Source organism: Aristolochia californica, unplaced genomic scaffold, assembly GCF_029961685.1.
Source record: "Aristolochia californica isolate CCGP_79_NKW_82.1479 unplaced genomic scaffold, dmAriCali1.0.hap1 SCAF_4, whole genome shotgun sequence".
Taxonomy (NCBI): Eukaryota; Viridiplantae; Streptophyta; class Magnoliopsida; order Piperales; family Aristolochiaceae; genus Aristolochia; species Aristolochia californica.
Window position 1 is genome coordinate 41,920,881 of NW_027182103.1, and position 24,372 is coordinate 41,945,252.

General features: G+C 34.3%; 1 protein-coding gene across 3 annotated transcripts; it reads left to right on the forward strand.

Annotated features, from left to right (window-relative positions):
- Positions 1–7,113: 7,113 nt before the first annotated feature.
- Positions 7,114–22,430, forward strand: LOC137962664 (uncharacterized). 3 transcript variants are annotated; one of them, XM_068809667.1, is made up of 11 exons: positions 7,114–7,536; positions 11,320–11,754; positions 12,092–12,228; positions 13,223–13,336; positions 13,447–13,530; positions 16,053–16,232; positions 17,158–17,302; positions 18,736–18,896; positions 19,011–19,137; positions 20,751–21,398; positions 21,480–22,430. In XM_068809667.1, exons 2-11 carry the CDS (start codon positions 11,434–11,436, stop codon positions 22,077–22,079), a joined length of 2,517 nt encoding a protein of 838 aa, XP_068665768.1. In that variant the 5' UTR covers positions 7,114–7,536; positions 11,320–11,433; the 3' UTR covers positions 22,080–22,430. The 3 variants fall into 3 exon arrangements, with proteins under 3 accessions (XP_068665768.1, XP_068665766.1, XP_068665767.1); XM_068809665.1 differs by having other exon boundaries at positions 20,751–22,430; XM_068809666.1 differs by having other exon boundaries at positions 11,497–11,754; positions 20,751–22,430.
- Positions 22,431–24,372: the final 1,942 nt, after the last annotated feature.

Here is a 24,372-nt window from a genome sequence, read left to right on the forward strand (position 1 = left end):
GTCTGCACAAGACCTGATATTGCATTTGCTGTTGGGATGTTGGGGCGATATTAGAGTAATCCCTGGTTAGACCACTGGAGAGCTGCAAAAAAAGTCATGAGGTACCTTCAAGGAACCAAAGACTACATGCTGATGTATAGGCGGACGGACAATTTAGAAGTCATTGGTTACTCAGATTCTGACTTTGCTGGCTGTGTTGATTCCCACAAATCAACATCAGGATACATTTTCTTGTTGGCCAGTGGAGCAATATCATGGAGGAGTGCCAAACAGACTTTGACCACCACGTCAACTATGGAAGCCGAGTTAGTTTCCTGTTTTGAGGCTACTTCACATGGTGTATGGCTTAAGAGTTTCATTTTTGGGCTTACAGTTATGGATTCTATCTCTAGGCCATTAAGAATATATTGCGATAATTCAGCTGCTGTTTTTATGGCCAAGAACAACAAAAGTGGAAGTCGAAGTAAACACGTCGACATAAAGTATTTGGCCATAAGAGAACGTGTTAAAGAAAAGAAAGTGGTCATTGAACACGTAAGCACTGACTTAATGATTGCAGATCCTTTGACTAAGGGTATGCCACCGTTTAAATTCAAGGATCATGTTGTGAATATGGGACTTCATTATGTAAATTTTTCATTGTATGAACAATGTTATTTCAGTGAAATTCTTAATTAATGTGATGTTTTTTTCTCATATTTATGTGCACTTTAATTTTGAGAAAATTCATCTGTGTTGGACCAAGAGTAAACATAGGGTTTATTCATAAAGTATAAGTAATACATACATAGTAATACATGGAAGATACTACTTGTCATTAGATGACCTATCTCCATGATTCATGTATTTATTACTTAAATTCAGATTATCGATGGGTTTAAAATTATATTAGAAGTTTGGATCAAGTGGGAGAATGTAAACCATTTTTATGAGAAACGGTTTTCTCATAAAACGTGGTCTCCAACTTCTGGCAGTTGCAACTTCCGACAGTTGCAACTCCCTCGGTAACACGAAGCCATGAACCTTGATGGGAGGTTGGCTTCGGTTAAGAATATAGTTTTCGGCCCCCTATCTCGTCACTCACGCCCCTTCAGTGGCATCGCTGTGAGTGCTCAGAGATCGGAAGCACCGAGAAAACAGAGCGAAGGAATTTGAAGCGTATGGAAGGAAGTACGATTTATCTTCCGTTTAATTCATAATGAATTTCAAGTTGTTATTAGAAATTCTTGTTTAAGACTTACATCTTTCTCTTCAAACACCAATCGGCAGGAGAAGGAAATGGAACGAAGTGGCCACCTTGGCATGTTCGTCTATTCTCCTTGTCCCGCCTCTGCTTGCATAGAAGACGGGAAGGTGAAAGCAAGAAGAACAAAGTGCTTTAGGGAGAACTAATTTGCAAAAATTCACTCTCAAGCATTTCTCCACAGAAAAAATACTAAAGAAAACCAAATTGTCAGTGAATAATTGATCAATCCATAATGATGAGTTTTGAACTGAAAAATTAGATTAATATTATGGATGACATAAGATGAAGGAGGTATATTAGAAGTAGAAAAAATCTCATAGTTACCAACAAAATTTCTACAAGTTTGAAGCAACCAACAAACATTTGATTAAATATTTTGATATTATAAAAGTAAATATATGTTTAATTATTTTTATATTTAATTAATTAATTAATTAATCTAAATTATTATTTTTACTTATTTTTTAATTTATCATAAATTAAAATCTATCTCAGTTTATTAATAAAAAAAAGTTAAATACAACTATTTTAAGAGTTAATAGACTAACTTTATATAATAAAATATATTTTTATATAAATTAATGATAGTTAATATTATATTTAATTACTAGTTTAGAAGTGAGAATTTAGATATTGCAAAAAAACAATTTGATTAACTGTTTTGATATTATAAAAGTAAGCATTTGTCTAATTATTTTTTCATGTATATTTATGTGATTAAATAATCTTAACTTATTTTTTATTTATTTATTAATTTATCACAAGTTAAAATCTATCTTTTTGTTTATTAATAAAAAATTAAGTAAATTTTATAAAAGTTAAATCTATCAAAATAATTTTTTAATAAGAATTCTCTCTGCATTTCACACAACATATTTCATTGTGAAAATTAACACAAAAAGTATTTTGCACTACATTTTCCATTGCGCACACTAACGTGAAAAAGTAATTCACTTCATTTTCACTTTCTACAACACTTTCAAAGCTACCATTGATTTTATTTACCATTAAATCTCATTAAATGAAATCAAACAAATATTTCTTTAAAGGCATGTGTCTAGTTTAGGATTGAGAATTTAGATATTGCAAAATAATAATTTGATTAACTATTTTGATATTATAAAAGTAAGCATTTGTCTAATTATTTTTTCCTATATATTTAATTTTTAATTATTTATTAATTTATCACACGTTCAAATATATCTTTTAGCTTATTAATAAAATATTAAGTAAATTTTATAAAAGTTAAACCTATCAAAATATTTTATTAATAAAAATTCTCTTTGCACTTCTCACCGCACTTTCCATTGTGAAAATTAACACAAAAAATACTTTACACTATACTTTCCATTGTGCACACTAACTTGAAAAATTAATTCACTTTCACTTTTACTTTCTACAACACTTTCCAAGTCCTCCCCCATTATTTTTATTTACCATTAAAAGCTAATTAAATAAAATAAAATAAATATTTCTTTAAAGGCACGTGTCCCTTATAATATTTCTTGATCTCACTAACATCATCATAATTTTATTTTTAAGAAATTAATTATAAAAGCCTTCATGGGTTACACTTACTTCCACTCATTTTATAGGCCCACACTAGCACTAATGTAATAAGAGAACCCCTCCCTTGTATTTGACCAAGGAAAAACAATGTCTATATATGATTTAATTATATGCTTGGTGGAAATTGTTGTCACACACTTTAAAGTATTAGTCTTTTCGTTGCTTCATGCATAAATATATCAAAATTTAGATGCAAAATCCATTATTATGACGACGTATCACTAAATACATATAATCATGATGTTAGTTTTTCTTTTGATTGCAACAATGGAATAATGCATGCAACATAGAAAAATTTAACTTCAACTAAGAGAATAACTTATTTTGAATCACAGTTTCATATCATACCATAAAAATCCATGTTGGTGACTTAAACCTTATCACAAATAGATTAAGGGTATGTCCGTGCTAAGAGAAAATAATTGGAAAAAAAATCCTGATTGACAAAATTTTTAACATTTCATATGTCGATCTAAGGGAATGAGAAAAAATTAAGGCCAATTCTTTTTGTTTTCCATAAATAAATAAATAGATAAAGATGATAGGAAAATACTTTCTAAATTATTATTATTATGATAGGAAACAATGAAGAAAGTAATACCATAGTGCTTCAATGCAAGAAAATTGATTGAACTGTTATTTCTAATAATATTTTAATAAGAAAATTATTTTAATAAATTATATTTATGTTTGTAAGCACGAAAAATTGATTGTCACATTTAGAACCCTAATTCATGATCCAAATCATCAATCAATGACCAAGATCAAAATAACTTGATCACCAATTGACTAGAAGTCATAGTCAAAGTTCTCAATTGTCAAATAATATAGATATGACCAAATAGTTTGTTAGTTGTCAAAATCTAGATTGATTATTGAGATTGAAGCCTAACCAATGGTCAAGACGAAGTTGATGTATAAGCTACTACCACTACCAAGATAGAGGAAAATGCTACTTAGATGCCATCGAAGCGCCACATGAGTAAAAAATTTGACACATAAGTGACACGTGTCATTATAAGAGACTCATAGTCAAGTAAAGAAACTAACACACAAGTGTCACATGTTGTTGTAGGGGAGTTCTATATGGAGGGAAGACTTGACTCCACGTGTTGTAATCTCACTAATTGGAGACTTGGTAAAGATATATCAAAGGAGAAAAAGGTGGGTGGAGAATCTTTGAGCTAGAGAAAAAAATACTAGAAGTCAAATTTCTATAGCATTGATATACTACCAAACTTTCACTTCAGAATTACAATAAGTCGATCATCCCTATCATTACACATTCACATACATGAACACAAGACCCAAATTCTTATCCAAATGTCAAATGGAAATTACCAAAGGTATCAAAACCAAACCAGCTTTGTTTCCTCTATAAAAGTGATCCAATTTTGTTAAATGAACATAAAAATCACTTGTAATTTTATTTTTTGTATTATCATGTTGTAAAATGCTGCACCATTTCACATTCCTTTGTACGTTCATAAAATCATTTTTATTTTGTTATGATGTCACAAATGGATTGGAAGGTGAATAAATTGATTCAACCAAAATTTGGACCTAAAGGAATACACTTAGGTGCTCTTCATAACACCTTAAAAGGGTTGTATGATGACCATACAAATAGTTCTAAAATAATTGAAAATATAGTCTTTGATGTCACACACCTTCCTTTTCGGCCTCGTCACACCACCTTGTCTTCAATGATACCTCATCCTCCTTCCTATTGTACTTGTGACTATTAGCTAAACTTTTGATAAGAACATAAAGCAAATAGAGGAGAGGGAGAGATAGGGGCCATTGAAGAATAAAATGATACTGAATGTTAGGTTTTTGTCTCAATTGTAATTTTATTATTGGATTACTTAACCTTTTTTATTTATATGAATGAAACAAATATTAACAACTAATGTCATTTTAAATATTTTTAATAGGTTTAATGATCTTGGCAATTGTTCCCTAATTATGAGTAAATCTATAACTTAACATCACCTCTTTAAATCCCAATAATTCTATAAAACTTGCAAAGTTATATATAGACTTGTAATTTGTGTTGCTCAAGTTTGGTGGAACCTAGTTGTCTTTGTCAGTGATATTGGTAGTGTCCATTTGAATTGAACAATTAAATGTTTATTTGAAGAAAAAACGTATAGACTTGAATGTGAACATAAATCTTATTCTAGGTTCAACAAATTCGTAATTTAACCTTGAAATTCGAATTAAGTCATGCTTTTAACATTGATTTCTTTTAGCTTGACTGGTTTTTTAATTATACCATGGATTCATTTTATGCTCATCTAATATACTTTCTCAAATTTAATTTTAACGATAAAAATATAAATAAAATAATTTTATAAATATAATAAAGTAAATTACGTTTTTTGTTAATATATTATATTTATTAATGAATAAAATCTAGATGCAACCAAAGTTGGTTAGACTTGTTGTTGAGAGGACAATAGTCTCAAGATCTCATTCCTCAGGGTTTTGATGATAACAAACACTTAAGTTATTAATGATACACATTAAAATTATCTTTTACAACTCAAAAAAACTTTAAATTTTTTTTTGGTAGCGTAAAGGTTCAATGGGCCAAAAACTATCTAAATGTCAGTAGTTTATGCCATAAAGCACATCAATTGAATGCCCTAATAGCATGGTTTGAACAAATAAGAGAGAGAAAATTATTTTTATGCAAGTAGTCAACCCAAAAGAGACAAAAAGAGTAAAATGGGCAAAATGAGCCATTCACTTCAATACTTAGTTGGAGAACTAAAATTTTAAGTATTTATATGATTTTACTTTAAAATATATTGATTATACTTGGTCAAGTACATCAAACGAGCACCGTTGCACTTTAAACTGTTTTTTAAAGTTTATATTACTACTTGTTGGCTATAATTTGAAATCATTTATTCAACTCAGTTGCATTGTGTGTTTTCTCCCAAATTTGAAAAACCAATCTTAGATCTAATTTGAACTTATATTTTAAAATCAATTCATTTTAAGTACTTTCGAGTTGTTGTTACATAGGTAGGCACATATAATTGACTGTGCTTATTATTCATGTTTGAATTATGATATATGCTTTATTAAGAGGTTTTTATATGGTAAGCACATATAATTGAGTGTGCTTATTATTCAATTTTGAATTGAGATATATGCTTCATTAAGAGGATTTTGCATTTAAGCTAAATTAACGAAGTAACAACTCCATTATTGAGTCGAAACTTGGCAAGGCAAAACTATCTTGATCTCAATTACATTAATAGTAGTTTGTGTGTTGGGGACTAAAAATCCTCTTAATGTGGGATTAGACCGGTAAGTCTATTGAGCTACTACAAGTCCTTGAGTGGGTATATGCTTATAAAGCCTAGTTAGCTACTACTATTGTGGGTCTAAATTGGATAATCTAGTGGCTAATGTATCCATATATGTGAGGGCAAGTTATTGTAATTAGCTATTTTGGTCTATTAAATAGCATTAAGTCCATGTATGGGTCACATTATGATTAGCCTAAGAAACAAGTTGTTGTAAGTGTCATTTAACAACTTGAACATAGTGAATTAATTTTGAGGGTTTTATCTTTAAGATACACATTGAATTAATCAAATCAAGAAGACACATAAATCTAAAGAAAATGAGTAAAAAATTAACAACAAAATTTAACCGACCTATTCACTCCCTCTCTAGGTTTGATCCTTACTAGACTTAACATTGTCTAGCATTGCTTCCTCTTCCTAATTGTGTAATGTGATTAATTAATCTAATACAAGTTTCCTCAAGAATGGAGGAGATTGTTTCAACTTAAGATCAATACCTACCCTTTTCTTTAACCACCATTTGCCTAAAAGTAATCCATTTTTTGTTTAACCATTATAGTTTTGCAACCTTCGAGAATTCAATATTCGCTAAAGTTGATCACATGTGTCAACAATGGATAATCTCGAGCTAAACTTTTAAGTATTCAATATTGACTTAAAAATCTTTTAGAGGTTTGGTGTGTTTAGAATTTGAAATTACTAAAATCTATTATCGACCAAACATTTTCAGTTGGAACACTAATAAGGGCACAAATAGTTGAAATATTTAAAATTATTTTTTCCTATTGTTATAGAATTTCATTTATTTTATATTGTCATTACTTAAATGCATCACAGACAAAGAATTTCAAAGAAGAGATAAAGCAAATGCTCTGCCCTTAATTAGCTTCTTAGGAGATTTCAGGGGTGCCGTCGGAAGATTCCGGCGTGCTGCGTCGGAGGAAGGGCGGGAAATGTGACGTGTAACGGCTTCAAGGCACGGAATCTTTTCCTCTTACCTAATATATCCACATCTTTGTCCAACATACAAAATCTCTGCTGAAATCCAAGTACGGACGCCACCTCGGTGGGCCCGCCTAAAGACTGCGCGCGCGACGACGACGAGGACGAGGATCGGCGACTCCAAGTAATCACGTCAGTCAAAAAGTTTTTTCTCTCCCGAGCGAAGCGGATAAAACGAAACCAGTCTGTGTGACCACTCTCTCTTGCTCAGCACGGACCTTATTGCTGTCTATCCCCAAAACGCCCCTCGCGCTCTCTTCCTTTTCCGCCACAAGAACTTGAAGCCCAAGGAATAAGAAAAACCCGACTAGATAAAAGCAAACCCTTGGTCCTTCTTCTCCGGTGCTTTGCTTTTTTCTCAAATTCGTACTGTAAGCATCGATGATGCTGCAGGTATTCTACTGTTTTCTGTTTGACTGTTTACTGGCAGATTTATTGGAATTGTGTTTGTTTTAGGGTTTTGTTTACTGCGAGGAGTGTTGTTCGCGGATTTGTAATTTTTTTTCTTGTGGATGTTTTCGATTCTTCCACGACTGCATGTTACTGATTTGGAGTTGGAAAACTAGATTCCGATTGTTAGTATGCGGCATGTTGGGATTCTTTCGAGGATGGTAATGTGGATCAATACGAAGAATGTTTATGCTGTCTCGATTGTATTGAGTATGCAGGTTAGCTGTTCCTGTGGCGGTTGTTTGTTTTACTTTTCAGTTCGCTACTCGATATCAGAAGTAAAAGTTGTTACGATTTAGCTATTCAATTATATTATGATGTTCTGTAGTTAGTATGGTTCCATTGGTTTCATGGAAAGGGAACTTCCCAACACTTGCATTAACATTCGTCGAAGTGGAAATGGAAAGGAACGGACGCCGTTATTATTAGTTGTACAGTTATTTCACTTTAACTACGTTTTCTTTTCCCCCTTCTTTTGCCGTACTTTGTTTTCACTCGTATACTTAATTTACATGTACTGTTTCCATTTTTCCCTTTTTTATTCTCATATTCCTTATGTTTTTAGATATCTTTTCAAATTGAAAATAATAGTATTACTAGAGGAAATTTTTATTTGTCTGATATGCTCTCTATAGGTCTTCTTTTGAAAGGAAAAAGAGTTGATATGAATTTTGTACGAGGTTTACTTATAGAGAGAACGTTTATTCAAGTATGACTTAAAAGACTTCTTATAACTAATTAATAAAAAAGCCACCTACCCACCTTAGGTCTGGTTTGGCCTAATGTGCTTTGCATTTTCGTCAATCAAATTAGCAGACTAAAAAGTATAGCTTCTGGCTCGAGTTTGGAACTAACACATTCCTATGGCAGACAAGTGCCTCTGCCATTGCAGTGTAGGTGCTTGGGCTTGATACAATCAAGCAAAAAGTTTTGATTCCCAGGGCATAGATCATCACAGTGACCTTATACTTCATGGTCTGACTATAGTCGGAGAGGGCTTTATGAAGAGAGCATTATGTGCATTATACTAAGAGTTGTTTGCCTATATTTTTTGGTTATTTTCCTGCACCCCAAGGTGTGCATGTCACTGAATGGTTTGTCATGCATGTATTGCAACCTTGTTTAATTTCATGTTGATTCTTTTTTCTTTTTTCTGTTTTGGTGAATAATGTTGCTTGTCTAGTTTTATTTATTGTCAAAGGGATGCTAGTATTTTCCTATGATTCTCTGGCAAATTGTTACTTATCATTTTTTATCATGTTGTTCTGATATTTTTCAAACACATTGCCTATCCTGTCTCAAAGAAAAAAAATCTAGGAAAAATCATCCATGTCTTTTTCTGCTTTTATTTTTGTTTGGCGAACAAAATTTATGGGCAGGTTTTATTTCTTTCCTATCATTATGCCTATCTTGTGTTCTTTCTCGTTATTTTTTTGTAAGTTTCTTACTTTTAAAAAAATAGAGGCAGCTTGGTCTTTTCATTCAAATTTCATCTTGAATTTTTACGCAGGTGCATACATGTTAATTTGATTGTGTTTTTCAGATCCAAGTATGTTATTTTCTTCAACTTTGTTTTCATGGAGTTTGAGTATGCTTCTGTAAGCAAGAATAGTTCAGGATTTCAATGTTGTGAACTGAGATTTGCAAGCACTAAAGAAAAGCTCACTCCTTTTGTTACTTTGGGGCTTGAGGGGATTCCTCTCCCTTTTCTTTGTATTATTTGCATTCTTTCATATAAAAAGTTTCACAATTTTCATTATTCTTTGGCAAATGTGAATATAAAACTCTATGTAAGTTGCACCATACAATTTATATTCCATTTAAAAAAGGCTTTTATGTTTGATAGGCTGGATTATGAAACAAGAAAACAGAGGCATAGCTATTCTTTTTTGCCCTGAGTCGTCCTTCATTTGCTTGAATTAGTAATATGTCATGTTTCTTATTTTCTCATATTTCTAAGCTTCTTAAATTAGAACAAAAATTAAGTATTCCCAAAGCTTGGAAAGATGCTTCTCTCGTGCTGCGTTGGGCATATCCTATCGGCTCTATGGAAGGAAAGAAACAACAAAAAATTTAACATTAAATCTACCCGTACTGAAATTTTGATTGATAACATTGCGGGCCACGTAACAACTTGATTATTGATTCGAAAGGAGTTCAGAAGTTTTAGCGGTTCCAATCTTAGAGGAAACTGGCAGTTGTTTGTTGGATTGACTAAGCCTTCTCGCCCCCGATTATGGCTATCTGGGCCCCTCCACCAGTGGGCCACTACAAACTAAACTTGGATGGGAGCGCTCTTGGCTGTTCGGGTCTTGCGGGATATGGTGGAGTTATCCATGATGCAAATGGTTGTCTCCTCTTCTCATTCGTTGGGCCACTTGGATTTTTCAACTCTACCATTGCAGAACTCTTTGGACTGGTTAACGGGATTCAAATCTTCACAAGATGCTTCTCTTGTGCTATGTTGGGCATATCCTATGGGTTATATGGAAGGAAATAAACAACAAAAAAATCAATTTTAAATCTTCCCCTACTGAAGTTTTGATTGATAACATTGTGGGCCATGTAACAACTTAGTTATTGACCTGAAAGGAGTTCAGAAGTTTTAGCGGCTCCAATCTCAGAGGAAACTGGCAACTGTTTGCTGGGTTGATTCAGCTTTCTCGCCCCCCGATTATGGCTATCTGGGCCCCTCCACCAGTGGGCCACTACAAACTAAACTTTGATGGAAGCGCTCTTGGCTGTTCGGGTCTTGTGAGATATGGTGGAGTAATCCATAATGCAAACGGTTATCTCCTCTTCTCCTTCGGTGGGCCACTTGGAGTTTCTGATTCCACCACTTCAAAACTCTTTGGACTGCTTAACGGGATTCAAATCTTCACAAGCCGGCTCACGGGCCCCCTCTGCATTGAAGGGGACTCAAAAACTGTCATTGATTGGTGTGCAAAGTTAATCCAACCTCCCTGGCGACATTGGGATATGTATTTTGATATTTGTAATTTAATTTCTTGTTTAAATTGTAATTGGAAGCATATTCCTTGTTTTGCCAATCATTTGGCAGATATCCAGGCTAAGTTGGGTATTTCATTCCAACACCTTGTTGTGGAGGAAGACCTGCCTAGCTAGGTTTGTTTGTGCTTTTTTTTTTTTTTTAATGGTTTATACATCCTATATCTAAAATTAAAAATAAATAAGTACTTTAAAACTTAACTTACACATTATTTACACTTCTGCTACTGAACGGTTTGCATCAGTCTAATTGATGTCAAATCTGCTAATAAACTGCAACTAATGTTCATGCCTGCAGTTGTAATTTCTGATTAATGAAAAAAAGAAAGAAAAGAAAGAAGGCCTGTGAAAGTAGAGCTAGTCAATCATGCAAACATGAGAGGCAATACCATGTTTCTAACCAGGATTTTTTTGGCAGAATACCTTTTAAAAATTGTACCTGGTGTCGCATCAGACACTAACGCACCATACTTTTGTTTATTTATCACCTGAAGCATTTTTAGAATTAATTTTCCTAAATATTAATGGTTTTTTTGCTATTCATTTAATTTTTTTGGATTATCATGTTCAGATATGTTAACATATGGAGGTCAGAAATGCATCTTATTCATTACAATTATCATGGTGTAGAATTAGATTTGTTTGCCGAGCACTAAACAGTACTTATGTGTCGTGATTTCTATTTGAATACTTTAATATTATGTTTTATGATGGAAGGTCGCAATCCTGTCTGTTTCAAAAGAAATATATTCTCTTCTGGAGAGATCAGGTAGGCTGCCTCTGGAGTGATATAGAAGGTCTTGTGAACCCATTCGGCCACCAACCTGCAAAATGGCAGCTGGTCAGCAGAAAAAGCGCTTGAGTGCTTTCGATATTCTAAGTCGCAATTTGCAGGAGCAGTATAGATCAAAAAGGAAGAAGAAACATGAATCATCACTGAATGTGTTGAACATGAGACCTCATATTTCCTTGGAGTGGGATGACAGTCGAAACAGAGCTGTGGCCAAGAGGGAGCAGATAGGAATAACTTTGAGACATATGGCTCCTTACATGGATTCTATTCCTCTCTCCCATGCAGGCTTAGCTGATGTCATTTGTATCCCTCAAGAAGTCTTTCGTTTAGAGAATCTCTGTGAAGTGCTGTCAGTCCAGGTAAATAACTTGCCTGTTTACTTCATGTGTTGAAGTCTTGGCTTAGCTGAGAGTTTTGTAGTGAAGACTATTCAAAGGAAAAAGGGCAATGATGTCTAAAGTACAGTGCCTGCAATGGGCAAAACTGGCCCCACTAGTCATCTGCGTGGCTTTTAGGAGGGACAGCTAGCCTTTTGTGTGGCCAGTTATAGCTCTTATTAATGCGATTTGCTTTTTCCTAGTCCTATTTTTATTCATCTCCATTAGTATCCAAAAACAAGCTGTTTGGGAGGTTGTACCATCTGTTTGTTCTACATTCTTATTTATTAGTGGATGCAACTTTTTCTGTCTTTGTCAGGTATTTGATCAATACCTGTCTCAATCAGAGAGAAAATTTCTAATCCAGTTTCTTCCAAGAGGAAATGACATAGATCAGGTGTTGCAAGCATTGTTTGTGGGGGAAAACTTTCACTTTGGGAACCCCTTCCTTGAATGGTAAGCATTGGAACCTCTGTTTGTACTGTTGTTTAAAAATTCATTGGGGAAGTTGAACATCATAGCACTTCTATCTTTTATAAGCAGTCCTTAACTCACAATCCTTATTATTAGTGTTCTCAATTATGATATACAGTTTTCGTCAGTTGTATCATTGTGGTAATTCATTCTTGTAACAGTGACAATCTTGAGGCAGGTCATCATCATTTAGGAAAATGCTGTTATCATGTTGGGTTTAGTTCTTCTTTCATTATATGGTTACCATTCATAAAAAAAAATAAAAATACATGGTTACCATGACTATAGGTTAGGTCTTGAGCATAAACAACAGAATTCTGGCCATTACTTCCAATGCCTACCATTATTGGACTTGGGATCTTGCGAACACCTTGAGATTATGATTTTTTTAATAGAGATATGTTTCTCTAACCAGGTTTTCATCTGTAACTACAGATTATTTTCTTTGCTTGCAGAAATTTCTATTTCTGATTTGCTTTGATTTATTGGCTTTCACTTATATCACTTTTCTACTACTTGAGAGGATCAAATAAGGTCATGTACTATGCACTAAAAATGTTCTGACGGACCTCAAGTATGCCTTCTAATTCTCTCTGTAAAGTTTCCAATTTTGCTGACCTCTACAACGAAGCAAAAGAGGCTACTTGACTCTTTGTTTTGGGCTTGTTTTCTTGCAAAAAAAGCCATTTAATTGTTTGAGTTCTTGCTACTAAAAAAAAACATTTTTCTTCTCTCCTGGTTACATCTTGTTCCATTATGATTCCCATCTTGCTCTTAGTTATTGCATGAGGTCCATGCTGCTTCATCTTCCAGTTTCTCTCGCATCTGTCAACCAGTTTGATCTATATGGAATCTTTTTTTTTTCAGTTTATTATTTTCTGAGGTTCTAGTTTCCTTATATTTGTCATGAATATTTTGTGTGTCATGTCTCTTCACAATTCATTCTGTCATAAGATATTTCATGGCTTATTTGCAGGGTTTCTTCACTTTGTTCTGGTAATCTTCATCCTGATGCTGTACTTCATAGTGAGAGGAAATTGAAATCTAATAGGCAGGTTTACTACTCAGAGTTACAGAAATATCATAATGAGTATGTATATATGTTATGCCATCTCATTGACATTTTTTTTTCTTGTCATTTTACTGATGATTCTTTCCTTTTGACATTTTTGGTTGTATATAATTTAATTCCTCTGACAGCATGTTGGAGTGCCTGCAAGTGTGGAAGGAAAGGTGGATGTGCTGTGAGGATCCAGATAAGGAAATTGTTGAGGAGCTGTGGAGGTTGCTATTGTTTGGTTAATGCTATATTTAAATTTCAATAGGTTGTCTGCTTATATTGTTTTCCATAAATCACTCCTCTGCTTACTAATATGAATGCTTGTAGTGTTTTTAGTTTCAGTTTCTTTTTTTATGTTTCTTTGTAGGTACAGTTTCATAAAAAAACTGTCATTCCACAATAAGAATTTCAAGAATGCCTTTAAAATTTGATCATCAGCCATATACAAATACTATCATTGTATGATGCAATGTATATGCATATACTAAATTCTAGACAAGACAAGGTAGACATTCTTTGTGTGCTCTTTTCAAGATAAGTTAGACATTCTTTGTGTGTTCTCTTCAAGACATTTACATTCTTTGTGTTCTCTACTTGTATATCCCTTTATTGATAGGGTAAGGATCCCCGTCTTGGTGAGACATCTTGAATCTGGCTGGGTTGTCTTGGATTTGACCGGTCATGTGTGGGTCTGGGGGTTCAACTTGGGTCCAAACTAACTTGATCCCAAAACTATAGCATGGTTTGCTTGACTGGGAGAGTCATGTTAGGCTCTTTACTCTTTGAACTATTGTGCATTCTAATTAATTTAACTTAGTAAAAGCCTTATGTGATGTGCAAGGACTTTATTACTTAAATACTGAACATAAGTTTCCTTATGCACCTCTCCCATTTTAGGCATGTCTTCACTAAGCCATCCCCTATAATTTTTTTGAAAAGCTTATCCACCTCTTATAATGCAATACACAAGGCTACAGAATCAACACTGAAACTGTTAAAAAGATGTTTTCAAGTGACTTGTGCCACAATATCTTTGAATATATGTCCAATTAGATGATAGAAGGTTCAGGTATAAGAAAAAAATGGATTTATTTAATGGTCCTTGATAATAAGGTTCCTTATGTGCCTCTCTTAAGCATGTCCTCACTATACCCATCTCTTATAATTTTATTTGAAAGCTACACCATCTCCTATAATTTTATTTGAAAAACTAAACCATCTCTTATAATTTTATTTGAAAAGCTAAACAATCTCTTGTTAGATATTATGCAATACTCAAGGCTACACAATCAAGGCTGTAACTATAAAATGATGCTTTCAAGTGACTTGTGGCACCATACCTTTGAATTTATCTCCAATTAGATGCTAGAAGGTTCAGGTATATGAAAATTGGAATATCTAATGGGTCCACACAATTAATATTCTATGATCCAATTGGATGATTTTAGTAGTCTTTAAAACTTTTTTTCTGGATTAGTGGAAACCTTTTAAATAATCAAAACATTTAGATCATTTAATTTTAGCTTCATTTGGATGGAAGTGTTTAGATTGAAGAAACAAACTGATTAAATCAAAAGATTAAGTGCCTTTCAACGGACATGTATGTACATTTTACTTCTTATAATTTTACTAATCTATTTGGGAAAATTAGGAAAAATATTATATCCATGGTTCAGGTTTATGTTTATTTTTTTAATCATTTTTCTAATATATTTGACATATTTATAAGGATGGTTTGGATCAACTTTAGGACATTCATTCTGTTTAATCTGAATCAACCTGTCTTATCTGAGATGTCTCAGGTTTTTGGGTACCTGATACAGGATGGTGATAGTCTGACATAAAAACCTGATTAGGAGAAAGCTTTTGCTAAGACACTGCCAACTTCATTTTAAAGTTTAAACATTAAATTTATTCTTCAGGGGTACTTTATTGACCGTATTTTGTTAGCCTTGAATGAATCCAGACAATCTTTGTGCCGACTGATGCGACTGGACTAGTTGGTTGATGTGTTTTTAGATAAATTTATTTTAGCGTCAAATACAGGTTAGGCCAAGATGGTGAGCAATGCTTTGTCGAAAATGGATGAGTTTCCTCTATATATGTTCCCAATATGGTCTTACAACTACAACTTGGAATTGGGACCCGACTCGGGTCCCTGAAATTCCAATTGGGACAGCCTGACTTGACCTATGACTGGGGCAGACTCAGCTTTGACTCGGGGCGGGTTGGGCCGTTGCCGAAGGGTCAAGTCTGACCCACCCAGACTCAAATCTGAGTCGACCCAGCCAAGTTGTGGGTCAACTGAGCAAGTTGTAACACCATGGTTCCCAACTATTATATATTCAGACTCTTGTGCTATTAGCAGCTACATTAGGTGCAAAATGTTTCTCTTCTTACTGTGGAGCTATGGTTTGCTTTTGCTGCTTGTAAGGATTCTGTATTAATTAGAGTTGTCTCCAGTCTCTGTCAAAGAATGGAGAACCTTCACATAAGCACACCCTAATGATTTTCTGACTTATAACATTCAGAACATTAAGCATTCTATATGTTAGCTTTAACTTCAAATGCAGTTCTCATTCTCTGAACTGGCCATTCTGTAAAAAAATTTGTTGGTCTACCCTTGAGCTGGCTAGTAGCAAAATGTTTGGAGATTTAAGGATTTTGATTTTTGTTGATGTAGATAGTTAAATTGTGTTATATTATTGTGACATAGCTCCTGTTTTTGTTCTGTTCTTTTTTTCAGTCTCTCAAGGAAGAACACGGATAAGAGCTTTTCACCACAAGTAATTGGATCTAGATCATGTGAGGCTGAGGATAGCATAGTAGCCACTGCTGACTCTTGCTCATGGGTTGCAGAGGACAAAGTTTTTACTTGCAAAAAAGCGACTATTCTGGGGAAGAAAATAATGGAACCTCTTGAAAGGTAAGAGGCATCCACTGTAGCGGCTAGTTCTAATATATTAATACCAGTGGGCATATGTTTATTAATATACGGTTGGTAGGATAGTTGGCAAGATCATAGCACTGAATTCACATCCTACTCAGTACTACCTTGTTTACCAGATTCTTCAGAATGGAGATTGGCCGTGAATTGAAGGGGATTTCTCCAGTTATTGCTAGTTCAAGAAACAAATCATTTACTTAACATTGTCTCTGCTCATTCTCATCAAAGTTATCTTAAAGTTGGGATTGGCCATACTGATGTGTCATTTGTTACTGTTCCTAGTTTACTAATTTGCATCTTAGGTTGGGCTTTTTGAATTCTGAGGCGTTTTCTTTTTAACAGGAACTTTAAAGTCCCTCAAGCTTTTTTGATTATTTTATGTGTTTTCATTTGATACTGGGAGCAAGATGCAGGGCTTGAATTATACTTATTAACTCTAGAATCAGTTTTTGATGGTTTTAAATGTTTTGGATTCGTAGTCCTGGTTTTCACTTCTCTATCTGATCTCCTAATAGCAATTGACATTGTTGATGGATGTACTTTGTTTCTTCTTGTTTTAAAACAAAATGGTTTGCTCTAGAAAGAGTAGATTGATTGGTAGGATCCCAAGTAGACTCTTCTTCTCTATTATTTAAACTTCCCGAATTGGAGATTCTTCAGGAACTTGCTGCTTTTACATAAGAGTTTGCTTTCTGTTTTTTGAAATGGGTGAAATATTTTGGGTTAGGCCTTTGGCTTAACACATGGGGAGGTCTTTTAGTGGGAGATTTTGGATTCAAGTCTCTCTTGGGAATAGTGGGTAGTGTGCATTTGTAATCAATATAAAAGAAAAAGAAACTGCAAGCGTTTGGTGGGTTGCAATTTGCTTTGACCAGCATGTTCATCCAGTGTCTTTGTTGAATAGGAGGGACGTCATCATGCACAAGAGTGGAACTTTTTTGGTCACTTCTGAAAGAGCCAAAGTTATGACTGATGCCAAGAATGTCGAAAAGCCACAAAATTTTTATATGTGCTCTAATGACGTTGCTAAATATATGTCTTACTTCAAGGTCAGAAAACTCATTTTTCTTTAGTGGGCAGTGGGATCATGAAATGAAGTTATTCTTTTGTTAATTTGTTCTGACTGTACTTCTCAAAAATAGATCTAATGATTAAATTTTTATTTATTGCCTTAGTAGATATTATTCATATTTTTTAATGTTAGTTGTTGTTATTATTACTATTTGATGAGGACTTTTTTGAGTTAGGTAATTCTTGGGAATATTATTATTTTTGGGTATTTCTGGGAAAGACAAATTGAGGTTGTGTTAGTGTCCTGTAACATATTTGCCAACAATTCTTTTGGTAATTCTGCTTAAGAAATTACTTTTGGAAGCGAAAAATCTGCTGTTTAAATAATCTTTTGAGGTACCAAGAAAAACATGAAAATAATGAGCTAGTGAAAAAGGAGTCGGCTTTTTGAGTGTTGAAAATTTGCAGTAATTTTTTTTGTATTTAGCTTAAATCAAGACATACCTCGTTTGAAATGGATCCAAAAATTTTTACTTTTACTGAAAAATGAAAATGGGTCAGGAAATGAAATTAAACTCTAAAAGTCATGGCCACAACCTTTTTTTAAAACCTATTGGTACTTGGGCTGCTCTCTGGAGTTGTTGGATTCAATTAATGTACACCAGATATTGGAGAAATAACCGATTGATGTCTCACACTTTTGGTGGGCATTGCAGATTTTACTTATTAGCACCTAATTTTTTTTTTTTTTTGAAAAGGATGTATATATTAACAAAGAGAATTACAAAGAAACAAGGAGTAAATCCCTAACAACAAGAGATTGAAAGGTCGCTCCCGACTTGACAAGCACATCTGTTACCGAGTTAGCAGATCTCGGAATATGAGACCAAATACAAGAAAATTGAGAAGCAATTTCAAGAATTTCCCGAAGAGAATCCCAATGGTGCCACAGGAGGGAGGATGCATATTCGCACCAACCAATTACCACCTTCGAGTCCCCCGCAATGTGAAGAGGACCACTATAATTGTCTCTGAAAACGCGGAGCCCATTGAGAAGACCTTGGAGTTCAGCCATCGTCGAGTCAACAATGCCTAACGGACCAACATATGACAGACACTGATTGCCAGAGGAATCTGAGATAACACCCCAAAGCCAGCAATTCCAAGATTACTGAGAGAAGAACCATAAAAATTTAACTTTAGGAAACCATGCTCTGGGGGGGGTGTCCTTGGCACCTAATTGTTACTACTTGTTTGGCATATTCTTCTTTGAATTCAAGTAATCTTCTGACTTTCGGTGATACCTTAACTGTCTTATTCTATGTTTCTAGCTATTCTCCATGCAGGTTATAATGTTCTGGTATCTTTTAGCTTTATGAGGTCTCTTTTTATTAATTCTGTGTAAACAGCGGGCTGTAATGCATATTTTTTAAAAATTTTCTGAGAATGTCTATTTCTCCTAACATTTTAGATAAGCAAGAAGCAGCACCAGCAGGTTAAGAAGCTAAAGCAAAATGGCGATGGCATTCAGTCTAAATCTCTCAACCATGTATTGGGTGATATGGAAAGGTTTATCGTTCAACCATATGAGCTATTTGAAGAGGAACAAATGAAAAAGTTGCAAGAGCACTGGTTAGTATTTCAGGAAATTGTCATTTGGTATTCTTTACCATTGGATTCTCAAAAGAATGTATTCTTTACCATAAGAGTCCAAATCTTTTGGTAAATGTAATGCTCTGGATTCAGGTTGAAATTGGCAATGAGAGATGTCCCAGCCGCGTTTTCACACCGTAAAGAGCAGCAGTTACAGAGGCAGCTCTGGAAAAGGTCCATTGGACAGGAACTTGAAACAAGAGTTTCATTAACTGATGAGGTATGCTACTTGCTTCTTTTAAGAGGAAGCAACTGCTTGACGTTCAACCCCCCCAACCCATGCATTGCTTAAAAAAGGGGAGTAGCATCAATTTTTAACCTCTTTAATTTGTCTGGCAACAGGCTATTGTAGAAATTCAGACTTCCTTGAATTCTTTGATGACGTCTAAGAAACTAAACTTAAATGAAAATGAGATGGAGACAGTTGACCCTGGGAAGGTTCTGGTGAAAAATGTTAAGTGCCAGTTTATGCTCATAGTTTTGAGAGTAACAGACTGCTGGGGTTGGTTGGCTGTGTTCCTGGTGCATTGGTGCGGCTATTAGTTACTTCTTTGGGCTTTTTCCTGATGTCTGTACGGAAATTTATCTTGGGGCTCATATTGGACTTTCTCATTTTCTGTTTCCTTTGCCAATCTTCTTGGCATTAGATGGTAATAGGAGAAATCGAATAATTTTGGCAGATTTTAGGAGATTTTTTAGCAGTTTTTATTTGGTATAGATTATGAACTTTTGAAATTCAGATGTTTCACATCAGAACATTTTGTTAACTTTAGACTTAGATTTTGATAGTTCGTGTGAAATGACAGGTAATTGTCTGTTCATTTGTGGTGGTCAATATCATGGGTCATTTGGTAGGGCCTTTGGTTCAATGAACATACAGAGGTTTTTAGTGTGAGGTCTTGGGTTCAATTTTCACCATTCAGAAAAAAAGAAGAAGTTATTTTGTGGGTCAAAGGGTAACACAATTGGTTATCTATGTATATTTTTTTTTTTTTGAAATGATGCTGAGTTATCTATGTATTTTAACAGGATCCAATCTACATTTGAGTTGACCTGGTAAATCCTATTGGTTGGTTTGCTGTCTGTCTATTTTAGTGTCTTTTTGAACTAGGATATTAGGCGATACTTTATCTTTTTTCTTTTGTGTGTGTGTGTGTGTGTGTGAGAGAGAGAGAGAGAGAGAGGCACATTCATTCAAGCCCCAAGTCAGCAATTACACAGCAGGGGAAAGGGGATCTCTTACAATGAGTAATTGGTGGGAAACATTGGGGTCCCTTCTTTCTAGCAAGCGAGCTAACAATTAGCTGATCTTAATGCATGGTTCTAGCAAATTACATTATCAGCTAAATATAAAGCTTCATAAAAAAGATCCTGAAGCCTCGGGGGGCGGGGGGGGGGGGGGAGTGTTCTTGAAAGTTGATTACACAATGCACACTAGACCCCTTTCTCCTGGTGAAACTTGAAACTTAGATTTCACACTGGAAACCACTTAGTCCCTCAGTCCCTTGATCCCAGTTGAAGTTGGGGATGAGGCTTGTGATTGCCTATTTCTGAGTTCTTCAATCTTGTGCTTGTGACTTGCTTGCATATCATCAATATTGCTTAATACTTACGTGTATTTTTGGCTACAATTCATACCCACGTCATTCCTGTAATTAGAGTTCCAAGGCATATTGACCACTTGCTTTGCCTACGTCTTAGTAAATGCTACTGCCCTGGCTGACATGTTGCTGTAGTACTGTTTCTTATGAATAATTTGCAGATAGGGTAAAGAAAACTCGGTTTTGTCCTCAAGGCATGTTATGTTCACATGTTATTGATTTGTATGAACAGGTTGAGGGGAGGGATAATCTTAACTCTTTGCATCATGAAGCAGTCAGTGGTGAAAGTGAGGATGCTTCTTCAGATGATCAACCAAATGATGGAGAAGATGAATCCTTATCTCCTGCAACTCATAATAGTCCACCTCTGCCTTTGCAGAGAATTCCTTCACTCAATAGTCATCATGACCAGCTTGGCTCTCTGGATTCAAAGGAAGCCAGTGAAGAGATTGTAGAGCATCAAGCCGCTACTAGCCTTCCACTATTCTCAGAAAACGCAAATCATTCAGAGGATGTTATGGAAAGAAAAGCATCCTTAGCTTCTGGTAAGAGCGTCTGGAAGTCAGTCAGTGTTTCAGATTCTTACTACCATTCAACATCAAGGAGTCATGAGTACACGTCTGCTGGTGAATTAACTCTCAGCCAACCACAGCCTATGAAACAACAGAACTCACGTGTAATTGACCTGGAAGTCACTATGGTGGATCCTGAATCTGAAGAATCATTGTTACGAACTTCATGCAATGAAGTTGGTGGTCATGCTACGAATATTGAAAATGGGGCTCCATTGTTTTGTTCTTATTCGAGTCAAGATCGAAATGGGTCATTTCCACCTTTTCTCAAGGAGCAAGGAATGTTACAATCTTATTCAAACGACCAGGTTAGTGGGTTGAAACAGCAGGTGTTGGGGTTCCTTCCAACAAACAATGGATCACCTGAAAATAAGCAGTTCCCTGGTCAGTTTCAGGAGCAACAGGAGAGAACATTTGAGGAGAGAGAGATTGGAGAGAAAGATGTTTTCATGCATCAGCTGATAGAAAAGAATATTTATTCTAATAGTAGATACCCAAGTCAAGGACCCTTCCCCTCGGTTGACATGCAGGACTGGATGACAGATACTTCTCGCATGGGTTCCCTTCATGGTCACATTAATGGGCCTATGTTAGGGCCCCAGAACTGGTTTCCTGGAGAACCCAGGGTGGGTAATGGGTGGTCCGTTGTTGATGTTCCAGCCTCCACCGGCCAGAGCCTTGGGGGAGCTGGCAGCAGTACAGATGAAAGCCTCTATAGTGTCCTCTCTCAATATAATCAGATACAGCCTAGGCCTCCATACAACTCTGTGAGTGCTGAACATTTGAATCCACCCAGGAATTTTGTTGGAGGGGGATTTTCTGAAAATGGCGATGTTTTCCCATACTCTGCTCATCAGTTCAACTATCTAAGCGGTTGTGAAGCTTCTGCAGTGAAAGCTAACAATACATCGTGGACGAATCTGCAGCATACAAGTACTAGTCTTCATGATCAGATAGCAAGACCATTTCTGAGATCTTGGAACCAGTAGTAGTCAAAAGTGAAGGAACCATTATTTCTTCCCTTCTGCTTCAAAACCAGGGTGAGTGCTGGTGCTGCACTCTCATCATCATTTTGCCTTTCAACATTTGACAATGTGAGCGCGTAAAGGCATGGACTCCAAGTAGGCTTGTATATATTCTCTCAGGGAGGGAGGTTTTTCGGCATATTCATCCATGGGACACTTTCGGCTGGTAATTCGATGTTATTTAATTTTTCAGATCTTTCACTTAATCTTTATAGAGTGGGAGATTAAACAATGTCTGGGGGACACATTTCAAAAAAAAAAAAAAAAACCATCAGCTATTACACAATAAAATTGTGACTTCAGATATTAGTACAATTAATATAAATTGAGATATCTGTACAGTCTACCTATCTCTGACTCTGTGTTTCTGTGCTCAATTGCAGCTTTCTTTATTGATGTGGTATTTGACTCAATGTCCAACAATCCCTAGTCTTGACTCAACGTCCAATGATCCTCCCCAGTCATGAGTTGATCCAACTCATTAATAATTATCGTTGTTAATTAATGATTTATATTATTGAAATTTTAATATTATTAATCATTAATAATAATAGCTATTACTTATTATTATTAACTATTATTATCAATCATTATTGCTCTCTACTATCTACTAATACTTTAATAATTAGTAACTCTTTTTAAAATATATATTACTAATAGTTAGTAGTTATAATTTTCATACTTAATAACTATTAAGTTAATATTTATTATTTGTTACTTCTATTAAGTATTAATTAATAATTATAAATATATTAAAAAATAGTTATTATCATTATTATTAACTATTATTATCCATAATTATTCTTTATAATAGATTATAGTATAATCTATAATCTTTTCATAATTAATCAGTTAATCTATTATTACAAATTAACTAATAATTACCATATTCATTGGCTAAACTTAGAGGTCTCAAGTTAGAGCAAGTGGATAAACTTAGTATAATTATCGTTGTTAGGGCAAGGGGTCTTATTTTTTATTAATTAGTTACTATTTTAAAAAAAATTAATTGTCCACTTTAGAATTTTAAAAAAATTCTGTTTTAGAATATTTTTAATTTACCAATTTCTGTATGATCTATTTTATCAATTTCTAATTAAGTAGAGTTTCATCTTTAATTTCCATAGCTATAAGTTTCTGCTTAATCATTTTATTTTTATAGGATATTTTTCTATTTATTTCTAATTTTAAAATATATATATATATATATATATATATATATTATTTTAATGCTTTAATTTTTATTTAATTACAAAGTAAGGACAAAGATGATTTTAAAGTATGAGAATGTTTTGAAATGGCTCACCATCATGGCATGATTCCATGACTATTTTGCTACTTGATTTTAAACTAAAGCTTGGTGCAAAACCATCACACATTCAATACTTAATGATTTATAAGAAATCCACTTCCAATTATCGCATAATGATTGGTGACTTGGTTATCCGGCAAAGAAAAAAAAACAATTTGTGGTACTACCCCAATGTTGAAGCAAAGTATCGAGCTATGTCTCACATTGTAAGTGAGATAATATGACTCAAATCCTTATTATCAGAATAAAGGTTTCATTTCAAGGCACCTATACAATTTCACTATGACAAGCAAATAACAATTCATATTGCCACACCCAATTTTCCATAAAACAACAAAGTATATCTAAAGTGATTGTCATTTTATCAGAGAAAAAATACAAATTGAAGATATTACCATGCACTATATTCCTTCAAGAAATTTACTTGAAGACATCTTCAACAAAACCACAAAACCGCAACAACAACAACTCTTCATAATTCTTGTATAAAATTAGGAATTTATGTTATGTATATGCACTAACTTTGTAGTTATATAAACCGGTGTATGTTTTTTTTTTTTTTTTTCAAGAGATGTAACCAGCCCTAAAGGCATTGTTGATATTGTAAAATTTTTCCTATAATTATAAGTACAGCCCAAAAGGTGTGGGTTAAAGCATCAAATACTTCTTGGCTTCAATTCCTCTCTTGTGATTACTCTCTCTTATTCTTCTCTCCAACGAGCTAGGGTTTTCTTCTTCTTCTTCTTCTTCCTCTTCTTCTTCTTCTTCCTCTTCTTCTCTTTCCTTTTTCTTCTCCTCTAAACCTTTGTAATAATGAGAGAAGACCCTAGGAATTAACAAGATTTCTTCCCACAATTGGAATGGATCCACAAGTTCACAGGATTGGATTCAATATCATAGAAGAATTTTGGAGAACTGGACCAAATTTACGATATAAAAGTTCAT

Bases quoted from the DNA above. Each gene is read 5' to 3' on its own strand.
- LOC137962664 (XM_068809665.1), top strand. From the start codon at position 11,434: ATGGCAGCTGGTCAGCAGAAAAAGCGCTTGAGTGCTTTCGATATTCTA. The intron at 12,229-13,222 runs GTAAGCATTGGA...GCTTATTTGCAG, and splicing joins GGGAACCCCTTCCTTGAATG to GGTTTCTTCACTTTGTTCTG. The intron at 19,138-20,750 runs GTATGCTACTTG...TTGTATGAACAG, and splicing joins GAGTTTCATTAACTGATGAG to GTTGAGGGGAGGGATAATCT.